This window comes from Chaetodon trifascialis, chromosome 20 (assembly GCF_039877785.1).
Source record: "Chaetodon trifascialis isolate fChaTrf1 chromosome 20, fChaTrf1.hap1, whole genome shotgun sequence".
Taxonomy (NCBI): Eukaryota; Metazoa; Chordata; class Actinopteri; order Chaetodontiformes; family Chaetodontidae; genus Chaetodon; species Chaetodon trifascialis.
The window spans coordinates 13,908,087-13,919,869 of NC_092075.1; the positions used below are offsets into that span (position 1 = coordinate 13,908,087).

The 11,783-nt window shown below is 44.4% G+C and overlaps 2 protein-coding genes across 2 annotated transcripts; one reads left to right on the forward strand and one right to left on the reverse strand.

Moving 5' to 3' along the window:
- The first annotated feature begins 2,753 nt into the window (after positions 1 to 2,753).
- On the forward strand, positions 2,754 to 6,429 carry LOC139348742 (syntaxin-2-like). The gene is made up of 9 exons (XM_070989055.1): positions 2,754 to 2,791; positions 3,025 to 3,087; positions 3,168 to 3,267; positions 3,760 to 3,834; positions 4,269 to 4,342; positions 4,594 to 4,702; positions 5,386 to 5,459; positions 5,596 to 5,733; positions 5,826 to 6,429. Exons 1-9 carry the CDS (start codon positions 2,783 to 2,785, stop codon positions 6,030 to 6,032), a joined length of 849 nt encoding a protein of 282 aa, XP_070845156.1. The 5' UTR covers positions 2,754 to 2,782; the 3' UTR covers positions 6,033 to 6,429.
- A 1,767-nt stretch (positions 6,430 to 8,196) lies between these two features.
- pgam2 (phosphoglycerate mutase 2 (muscle)) lies at positions 8,197 to 10,126 on the reverse strand. Its single transcript, XM_070988992.1, has 3 exons — positions 9,610 to 10,126; positions 9,340 to 9,520; positions 8,197 to 8,692 (listed from the first exon to the last, which is right to left on the reverse strand). The coding sequence occupies exons 1-3, from the start codon at positions 10,024 to 10,026 to the stop codon at positions 8,523 to 8,525; spliced, it is 768 nt and encodes a 255-aa protein (XP_070845093.1). The 5' UTR covers positions 10,027 to 10,126; the 3' UTR covers positions 8,197 to 8,522.
- Positions 10,127 to 11,783: the final 1,657 nt, after the last annotated feature.

Below are 11,783 nucleotides of genomic sequence, written 5' to 3' on the forward strand. Positions count from 1 at the left end.
GTGTTGTCTCTGGGAGCTTATTTGATTTCTGTCCCGATGTTTCTCAGCTCTTCTTTTCTGGTTTTATGGCCTCTACGTTTCTTGATTCCCAAAAATTTGCACATGCGTCTCCACATAGAAGCAGTGTGTGTTTTCTCTGGGAGCTTCTCATCAGTAGATTCTGCCTCCTCCGTGGACTCAAGGGCGACTTGAGCCTCTTTCAGGGGTGTGATGATAGCTGTATCCAGAGGAGGGAATAGGAGGAACCCTTCCATCTTCAATGGCTCATCCTCACCTGTTTCTTCATGCCTGGCCTTCGTTTGGGGAGGTCGACCATCCTCTCTCTCCGCCTCAAGCTCGGTGGAAAGCTGAAGGTTGAGTGAGATCTGATCGTTGAGCTGAGTTTTCAGCTCCTCCAGTTCTCTCCCGAAATTTTGCTGCAAGGTACTCATCTCCTCCGCCATCTTTTGACGGAGGGTGTCCTGCTCAGCCCTCAAGGTGCTGATCACGCTCAAGCCTTCTGACACCATGTCCGTGTAAGACTTAATTTCTTTGTCAAGCTCACACTGAAGTTTGTCAGCCTGCTGTCTTGCAGTGATCAGATCAGTCTCATATCTTTGGCTGATCTCCTGGTAGGAATCTCTGGTCCTTTCCAGTTCCTCTTGGAGAAGCTTGTTATTCACTCTCTCCTCTTGGAGAGCGCTTGTCAACTTCTCCTGGCTGAGGGCACTTGCCTCTTGCAGCTCCTTACTGTGTTTTTGAAGGCGTGTCTTGTGCTGGAGTTCATTGTCGAGCTCACGCTGAATGTTGTCGACCTGCTGTCTCGCAGTCATGACATCAGCTTCGTACCTTTGGCTGACCTCACGGTGTGAAACAGTGATCTTCTCCAGTTCTCCTTGGAGAAACTTGTTCTTCTCCCTTTCCTGCTGGAGCTCAGTCGTGAACTTCTGCTGGATCGCCGCATGTGCCTCCTGGAGCTCTTGGTAATTTTTCAGAAGGAGATTCTTTTCCTCGACTTGCCTCCCGAGCTCACACTGAAGAGTCTCAACCTGCTGTCTGACACTGATGACGTCAGTGTCACAAGTCGGGCTGACCTCTTGGTGTGAAACCATTCTCTCCAGTTCTTCTTGGAGTGTCTTGTTCTTCTCCTTCTCCGCCTGAAGCTCAGCAGCAAACTTTTCCTCGCTGATGATGTAAGCCACCTGCAGCTCCTCGTAATCGACTTGAAGATCCCTCTTCTTCTTTCTCTTGGCGGTATTTCTCGCCTGAGTGGCAATCTTAGCCATGTCGAGAGTTTCTGGATTGCTGTATTTTACCAGCCTCTCCAGTTCCCTCTTTGTTTCTTTCCCCCTGTTGATGTACATTTCTTTCAGGGTTTTCTGTCTTTGCCACTGGTTTGTGGTCCTATCCAGCTGTTCAGTTAGAACCACTCTTGCACTCTGCTCGCTGAAAGACTTGGCCATCTCTGCGCCCAGCTGTTCACTGAGTTTGCCACCATCTCTAGGATGATCGTGATGCTTCTTCAGGATGTTCCTCTGAGACCTGACGGTCACGGGCACTCTCTCGGTATCTCTTGCTGTATTAGTGAAACTCATTTTCTTTGGCTGGTAGAATCAGTCCCAAAAAAAAATGCTATTGTGCGCAGCTGAAGGTTTCCTCCGATGAACAGATCTCTGTGTCAGTCGCTTTATCTCAGATTTTTTCTCTCCTTTCGATCACAGGTTTACCATGCGTTGAAAGATTAGAAACAATCTACCTGATCTAATAGCTGCTGCCCTATATATAGGCCTGAAGACCAAAGACCAAAGCCATTTTATTTGGCTTTGGTCTTTGCTTTGATCAGGTTTTTTTTTTTTTTTCTTCATGTCTACATTCTAAATAGAATTCTTTTCTTCAAAGGTAAACAGAAGGACTGCCCCACTGACAACATTCTAAACAGCTTTTAAAACCTGTTTTTAATCTCAGACTGATTGATGAGCAGCGTTCAGGGTAACGCATTACAAAAGTGGCCTGTTACAGTCATGGATTACCTTTCCCCAGTAACAAAGTCATTTAAAATGTCACTTACAACGATGTCATCCCTTTTAAAACATTCAGCGGAGGGAACAAGAACCCAAACACTTTGTTCAATACAGCTGGAGTCAAGAAACCAATACCAGCCACCTCACTCACAGCTCAAACCATAACCACCACCATAAACCAGCACAAAAATGACAATTACCAACATAAACCACCATTTTCTGAAAACATGCATCACAAACACGACTGTACAAACACTAAGTGTTACAAACTAACACTTACATTTTGGAATATATCTGCAACTTCATGCAAAAGAGGAAACAATGAATAAATGAATGCAGTAAATACAGCAATGACAATAAATGACTGAATGAGGACCAGTGGATAAAGCAGTAAACAATGGTGATGTGCTGAGCAATACAGGAGATTAAGAGGAGGAAACTTTAATCCATGAAAAGCTCCATTCAGCATTTGAGGTGTGTGTGTGTGTGTGTGTGTGTGTGTGTGTGTGTGTGTGTGTGTGTGTGTGTGTGTGTGTGTGTGTGTGTGTGTGTGTGTGTGTGTGTGTGTGTGTGTGTGTGTGTGTTTTTCCGTTGTAAATGCTTTGTTTGCTGGGCGGTACCACGCATGCGTCCGCGCGCTCTTTAGCGTACAGGTGCGCCCGGCTCAGCCCTGAAGAGGACGTACGGCAGGTACAAAGCTCGAGCGTTGCTGTAAAGACTGAAAGTAAGAGAAATGCCGCGGATGTCTCACGTCTCTCTGCCCTTATGATAACGCGGGGAGCATGGCAGCTGTAAGTGGCCTTTACCGGCAACAGTTTGGCGGAGTGGAAGGCTTTCATGTCGCTGAGCAGAAAAGAAACGGCTCATACATCCAGCAAGTGTTGTTGTGCCAGCAGCGTATTAAAGCGAATTTTTATTCTTCAATAGTCCATTTAAACATAAACGTAGCAGATGTTAACAGCGTTCAAAGGCTGTTTATGTGGCCATTTTTAATTAACCTGCTGAATTCCCTTCGTTTCAGCAGCACCTGGATGATAGGACAGGTAGACCAGAGGGCAGAGTCAACATGGAGGATTTTTTCAAAACGGTAAACACACAGCGTCTGCCTTTGTCTTGTCCTATAGCTTATCCAGCAGCCTAATAATGTGAGTGTTTGTGTGTCTGTAGGTGGGTGAGGTGAGAAGCCTCATAGAAAAAATCTGCTATCAAGCAGAGGAGGTGGAGAGGAGACAAGGTGCCATTCTTTCCACCCCCAACCAAGACAGGAGTAAGTACAGAGAGAGAGCAGCGGCATGTTAGTGCATGTGTGGTCTGAGCTGTGGACATGACGTAAATGATGGTAGAATAGTAGAAACGTGATGCCTTCACGTTCGGGCTGACGCTGTCAGAGATCTGTCTCCTCCTTCAGGGCACACAACATTGAGAAGCCAAAAGGACAAACAGCCTTTGACAAACACAGCTGTGCATGTTTGTGGAGGGTAACAGGTATCCCTTGCGGTAAAGCACTGAAATAATTTCAGCACAGATGGCGCCGTGTTGCATGGAGGCTGAATTTAAACACAACATTTGAACATGTGTGAAAACATGGATACGCGTACTTGTACTCCACTCACTGTTATTGACCACTCTGGATCTGGTTCGATTAGCTTAATTCAGCCTCACTTGGCTGGTCAGGGATCTGTCCCAACCATTGCACACCTTGATGACAGACTGTATGCTGCAATGATTCCTTGATGTGAACTTGTGACGACGCTCTCAGGAAGCAAAGAGGAGCTGGAGCTGCTGAACAGCGAGACCAAGAAGAACGCCAACTTAGTCCGAGCCAAGTTAAAATGTGAGTCCTTGCACAGTGTGCTTTTGTGCCGTACATGTTGTCTCATACTGTGACTGGGACAGAACAGTATTACATATAGCAGTGTTTAAACATGCAAAGCTATTATCAGTATGAGGCTGTGGACTGTCAGTGTTTGAGTTGATGAGGAGGAACTGTGCAGCATGTCGCACTTCCTCAAATTCTGGGACTGTGTAGTACATAACACGCCATTTGCCTTGCAAATTGATTAAAAAGGGAGGCTACTAAACCCCCCTCTGAGCACAGTGTGTCAGATTAACAAAACCCAGATTGTAGGAAGTTACAGAACTCTGTTTAACTAACATGCTTTCCATGACTGTGTGCAGTCGTGACTCGTCATGTTTGAGTTTTGATTGAGGCTTTAAACTGATCCTCTGCTTGTTTTCATATTAGATTTGTCTCTTGTCTTCTTCCAGCAATGCAGAAGGACTTTCCTGTGGATGAGAACAGTAAAGGCGCTTCAGTAATCCAGCGGATTCAGAAGAACCAGGTCTGGCAGTGCTTGAGTTTCCTGTAATAAACCCGATGCATAAAGATGCTCAGCTCTGAGTTCATTACGTTCTCCGGGGGAAAAAAAAAAAAATCCCATAAAACCAAATGAGTTATTTCAAATGGGCCTCGATCTTTATGCACCTGACAGCATCGGCAATGGTCTGAGTACAAGACTGATGTTTGAATGAATTCCTTTTCATTTGCGGTTCGATAATCTGATTTGAAATCCTGCTGACTCGCCTTCACCAGCACTCTCATCTGACTCGGTGGTTCACTGAAGTCATGCGGGGCTACCACAAGGCGCAAATGTCCTTCAGAGAGAAATGCAAAGTGAAAATTCTGAGACAGCTCGAGATCGGTGAGTCGCCAAAAACAAACCAAACCAAAACAGAAACACTTGCTCCTCCTCTCACCCTGCTCAGTGTGCTGTAAATGGACCTCATATCAAGCATCTTATCATGCCAGTACAGCTATTGTATTTTAGAGAGGAAGGAGCTCCTGCCAACTCTTTATGAGCAAGAGCACCTGTGTGCCTGTTCAAGGCTAATAGCTCTTCAGACAGCCAGAGATGATGTGATGTTATTATACTTGTCAAGGATTAAGAAGCTCAGTATTAGATTTTAATTATCTATCTTAAAACAATTTTTTTCCCTTTAGATTACACACACACACACACACACACACACACACACACACACACACACACACACACACACACACACACACACACACACACACATACACACACACACACACACACACACTCTCAGGTTGTGGTTAAATGCACAGTATACTTAACTGATTTTGATCCAGGGAAAAGCAGCATAGCAGTAGAGGTGTAAGTACGCCACCCTGTGGTGAACATCCAGAAGCACTTTCTGCTCTTACAGCACACTTCCACAAACACAACAATCAATATGTTGACTGTCACTGGTGATATCTGTCAGCTTTTTCTTTCTTTAATGAGATTGTGATTGTCTGTTTTTGTTGTACAATTGCCTGAAAATCTTTCAAACTCTGCCGCTTTTGTCTCTATTTCAGTGGATAAAGTGACGACAGATGAAGAGCTGGAGGAGATGCTGCACCGTGACAATCTTGCCATCTTCATATCTGATGTTAGTAGATTTTGGGCCACACGCATGGTTACGCAACAGCGAGCAATACCTCTGGTATTTCTGTTTTTTGGTGTTGATCACTTAGTTATGCAGTTGAGTGTGATGAGAAACAGCTGGTGCACTTTTCCTTTCACAGATCAACTCTGACGCTCAGATTTCAAGCCAGGCCCTGAGTGAGATTGAATGTCGTCATCGGGACATCCTTTGCCTGGAGTCCAGCATCAAAGAGCTGCACGAGATATTTGCAGACACGGCCATGCTGTTGGAGATTCAGGTGAGACGGCTGCCTCATTTGGCGTTTAATAACATACTGATATCACGGGACCCAAAACCTGACTGGTGTTGGTTCTGTTTTCCTTCTATCAGGGGGAGTTAATCAACAACATAGAGCGGAATGTGACGAGTGCTGCAGAGTATGTAGACACGTCTAAAGCAGAAACCCATAAAGCAGTCACGTACAAGAAAAACCCATATAAGATAGCATCTCTCCCGAGCTTCTTGAAGCCCTTCAAGAGGAAAACCACTGCGAACACTGCTGCTGATCAAAACGCCTCCGACTTAAACCATGACTGAGCTCCTGAGCCTGTTTGAACATTGACTGCACCAAATATCCTGATCAACATCAAAGCCTGAGCTCGAGGGAGCACACTTTTCATCTGATTTATGGTACGGTACCTGTCTGCCTCCTCAAAGGCCTTCTTTCTAACGGATAATGAGGAACCTGTTATTTTTAACTGAAACGGTGCATTTGAATTTGAATTGCTATGATAATGAACTGTCAAATGAAAGTGACAATGCTGTGGACGAGCCTTGAAAGCAAGCTTACCTGTGGACTGTCAAAAGGACAAATGCTGCATACAACCTCAAAAAATGTTTTTAACTAAGTTGTCAATCAATGTGTGCAGACTCCAGGTCCTGAGATTTTAGATTTTACACATGGCCTAATTGCTCCATTTCCATCACAATAGTTTAACACACATTTTTACACACAAAACATTTGTTCGTTAATTTACTCACACACTCACTCACTCACTCACAGTTAACTGTTGTACCCCTTGATGGCCAGTAGGTGGCAGGACAGCATTAGCTAGAAGTCTGAGCCAGGATCATTTGCCCTCCTTCCCCTCAGCAGTCCCGCTGAACTCTGTCTTTGGTGTTTTTGTCTGATACTGTGTGTTTTTAATAATATAATACCCTTTCAGATTTTATAATATTCAGAAAAAAATGTTTGTAATGTTTTAGGATAAACTAAGTCCATGTCAAGCCTGAAAAAAACGTATGTGGCTACTGTCCACGATGCGTCATTGGTGCTTTATTGTAACATGATTGAAAAAGAGAAAAGGATTGTTTTGAGCAGAATTACTGGAATAATTTAATGTGATTTATAAAAGATATGTCATGTTTTATGCTGTTTTCAAGAAAAAATAAAAAGGAATTATCCAACCTGATACTGACTCATTAAGGTGTTTTCTTAGCCAAGCTAGCTACTTTAAAATGGATTGCCATCTAATGAAAAATAATGCTCCCCTCAGGAAGCTAATACCAAGTTTAGTGAGTTTTTTTTCTAATCATCATTCTGTCAAGGTGTCTAATTTGGCTTATGACCAGTTACCTGCGGTGGTACTTTGTGTTTAGTGCTAATAGTTAATGTTAGCATGCTAGCATTCTAAACTAAGTGTATAATGGTAAACATTATACCTGCTAAATATCAGTGCCTTTTAGCATTGCCATGATGAGCATGTTAGCATACTGGCATTAGCATTTATCTCAAAGCACCTCCATGCACCCGAAGTACAGTCTCACAGAGCTGCTAGACTGGCTGTCGACCCTTAGATCACCTTGTGTCTAGCAGTTGTGGGCTCACACCTGAAAATATGTAAACAAGGGAATACTTTACCTGCAATGGCAATTTGACTGTTTGAAAGGTCAGGCTCATGGTGATGTTCTGTCCATACAGATTTAAATTTAAGCAGAACCAACATGAAGCATAACCCTCTCTGCATTTTGGCATTTAGTTCACACACAAACTCAGGTCTCAGGTCACTGATGACAGACCTTTTGGAAAACTCACTAATGCATAATCCATCATTCCCACCTCAGAGACCCCCAACGTCGCTGGTTTGGAATCCAGTTGGACCTGTAGTTACAGGTAGGCCACTGATAAAAGCTCTTTTTTTAGCTTCCTGGTTGGCCAACATGGCTTTAGGGTCAGGGTTTGGCATGCTCTTGACAGTATATCAATTGTGTTTTTGCATTTTCATATAGACAGATTCTTTTTAAAAGACAGTGTTTGTGTGGACAGGGTTTTGTTTTAAAGGAGGCATCATCATCTTAAAAGAGCACTTCTAACAACATCCTCCATTCACTTTTTCAGGTTTTCCTGTAATTTGTCACCTCTCTTTTAAGATGTTATTTGTAACATCTTAAAGTGATTCTTCCTCTGTGTGCTTCTCATTGTGATCTGTCTATGGGACAACAGGCAAAATCTCTCAGACTGCACTATGGGAATGCTGCCAGGATGAACCCGATGACTTGTCTCTCAGACTGTTTCTCTCTCTCCCCCCTCCTCCTCCCCCACTCTCTACCTCTGGATAACATTTCACAGCCCCTTTGCACTTTTCTGAAACCACTGATTTCCAAACGGGACGCTGGAGAAGAATGTGAGTAATAGATGAGGATGATAATGTAATTTGAAGAAAGAAAAAAAAGGAGAAAACTTAGAAAACAGACACAGGCCTACATAAAAACATGGTTTCTTTATTGGTTGTGCCAGGGTGGTGAGGCCCTCATCATACAGGCCTTGACCACAATTTAAAAGGGCTGAGTGATGTGTGGCTGCATAAAATGTGGAGCCCAGCTGTCTGCTTTGATTGGCAGGTCATTTCTCTGTCAGTCATTAAACAAACAGGGCTAATGTGCTGAAAATGGCCCGTCTCCAAAAGAACCATTAAACATTTCCCCGGTTGGAATGCACTACAAGGATGGACAAGTGGATGGTAAGGTTGAAGGACAAATGGGGGAACAGTCTCTTTGTCTGCCTCCTCACGGAGCCTCCAGTCAGGCTTACTTCTTGGCTTTGCCCTGGGCAGCCACGGCCTCCATGGCCTTCTTTACGGTTTCCTCATCACCGAGGAAAGACATGGGCTTAATGGGCTTCAGGTCTGCATCCAGCTCATACACAATTGGGATTCCTGTGGGCAGGTTCAGCTCCATGATGGCTGCATCAGACATACCTGGAGAGACAGACAGACAGACAGATGAGCAGGCAGAGCACAGGGATGCAACTGATAGCTACAATGAAAAGCTGTCTGCAGCCCAGCTAGGCAGAGACGGGAAGGACAACGGTCTTACACAATAAGATAAGTCAACTAGGCAGGTTTTCTTTATATCCGATTGCATTTAAGTTATTTTTATTACAGCAACCTGTAACATATAATCTAAGAAACTTGATTTACTTCTTTCTCTTACAAATACCATTCCTATGTGACATTTACTATTGCCCTTGAGGCTGGCTGTATAACTCCCTTATCCATGTCTGGCTGCTCCTTGAAAAAGTACAACCTTTCTACATAAAGGTCGTGACTGTAACGGGAACCAAGCTCATGACTGTCTCCCCTGTCCCTGTGAGAGTCCCTGTGTGCTATTTTTATGCACTGTATTCCACAACTGTGTGTGTGTGTGTATGTGTGTGTGAAGTGTCTGACTGTGATTATTTAGGTCTTGGCCTTGCATTCAGATGCGATGAAAGCCATTTTCAAAGCATTGGGTTAATTTGCCATTTTGTGGTGTCAGATTGTATAATGTCAGTATTCACTTCTGCTTTTTACTGCAGAACTTTCTCATTTTCAAGCGTTGCCCACCCACAAACTGTAAAGCTCACCCTCTAAGTGCTTGACGATGCCACGGAGGCTGTTGCCGTGGGCAGCGATGATAACGTTCTTTCCCGCTTTGATTTCAGGGGCAATGACGTCATTCCAGAAAGGCAGGGCGCGGGCGATGGTGTCCTTCAGTGACTCACACGTGGGAAGCTCACCAGGCTTCAGATTCTTGTAGCGCCGGGACTGAGGGTTGAACAGCAGAAGGAAGTTTAGTCCCATACCAATAAAGAGAAGGCACATAAATGACATGCTAAACATGCCAGTTGTCTCACCTCACTGATGATTTTGTGGTAAGGGTGGTCCTTGTCCATGGGTGGAGGTGGGATGTCAAAGGAGCGGCGCCAGATCTTCACTTGCTCCTCACCGTGCTTTTCAGCTGTCTCTGCCTTGTTGAGACCAGTGAGGCCTCCGTAGTGACGCTCATTCAGACGCCAGGTACGAATCACAGGCAGCCACATCTGGTCTGTGCCTTCCATGATGGTCCACAGGGTCTTGACGGCACGCTTCAGCACGGAGGTGTAGCAAACGTCAAACTTCATGCCAGCCTCCTTGATAGCCTGGGCTCCACGCTTGGCCTCCTCCATACCCTTCTCACTAAGGTCGGCATCAAACCAGCCGCAGAAGCGGTTCTCTTGGTTCCAGGCGCTCTCGCCGTGGCGGACGATAACCAGACGATGGGCAGCAGCCATGCTTGCAGTGTGACTCCTGAGTTTACCTTAAACCAAACACAGTATCCTCAGCCCTTCTAAGTTGTGCACACGCACACACTGGCCGACCAACAGTGAGCCCAAGGCAGCATACCACACCGCTCTTTTTATAGCAGCCTGGATAGTGACCGTGCATAGCAGACAGGCCTCCTTTACTTTCCACCTGTAAGAGGCATTCATGTTCTGATGGACATACAAGCCCAGCCAATAGAACCAGACCTCCACTGGGCTGGTGGAACATGTAGTGGCTGGGAAGGCCAGAGGTCAGATATTGAGCCAAAATAGCAACATGACTTTTAAACTGAGATCTGCAGAACAAAAGTGTAAAGATCAGAGTTGCCTGCAGAGAGGCGCCTCACTCTGAGATGAGCAGTTTCATCCCTGAGAGAGAAACTGCAGCTCATTACGCTGCGAAGAGTTCATATGTTTAGTAAATATCTAGGCATTTCTTGTGTGTACAACAATGACAATGAGGCTCATGCGGGTCCACTCAGTTTCAACACTGTGGGAGGGGAAGATCCATGAGCGACATGTTGCCAAAACACAGCTGAATTAGCAGCTGCATGCAGCATGCATTCATGTTTCTCTTACTGTGCTTGTAGCTGCTAATGCCACACAGCTGCAAGGGCCTGAAGAATCATCACATCATATCGTTAGCCTCATAGCATAATTGCCTAAGTCATATTTTAAGGTTTTTCGGGCGATAAGGCAGGATGAAGCAGCAGTGTCAGGAGAGTAGAGTTAGGCAGATATCTCAATTTGGCCAAAAAATGACGATATGAGGGAATCATCGTCTCTATGTTCAATCTTAAACAGAAATGTATAAAGTGTCATTTCTGTCCATCACCTCTAGGAGTTGCTCTAGTATCATTTACATAAATAATGTTTCACAATGCACCATGCATCACTGTATCAAGTCAGTAATTTTATTAAGAAACTGTTGGATGTACATGCATACCATGTCATTAGTCTTAACAGCTGTTTATGTTGTACAAGCATGGGGCTTCAAACTACTGCCCTGTGATAGTATCACTGCAACATACTTCTATTGTACTTAATGATTCAAATTATTCTTGAGCTTTGAGTTGAAGAATTCCTTGAATCCCACCCTGGTGGGAATATTATTAGCTGTCAGGCAAAGTCAACGTCTCCTGCCACTCCCAATGAAATTACAATCCATGTATAGAAAAGAAAACAGAAATACAATAGTCCAAAAATAATATATTAATGGAATTCCAGGCAGGATGCCAACCTGCATCATGTGCTCATGAAAAAGGATTAGGTTATTGTATTGTACAAAGTAGGAACTAACAAAGGTGATGCTGCAGAAAAAAATAAAGAAAATTAGAAAATTTTGTCCACTTTCATCAACCCCTGTAGGCAACCAGTTTCCAGAAAGAAGCTGATAACTCACCTGTATACCCCTTGCCAAGCATCATACGGCTGGCAGATGAAGTTACAGAGTGGCTGTTGGCCATTTTCTCCAGGAGCTGGTGGAGACCAGAGGAAAAGGGGAGTGAACATTGGACATATTATGAGCTCAGTCTCTCAGACTGTAAACTGTTAAGGTGTCATGTTACACTGAGTTCTGGTGCACTGTATGCAGCTGGTGTGCTTTCCATTAAGAACTATGTCGGCTAACCACTGAATGCGAAAGCAAGATATGGGACTGATTTCACTGCAGCTGCTTATTCATAACGCCTGATGTAACATGCAGTGTATGTTTGTGGTGTTTGTTT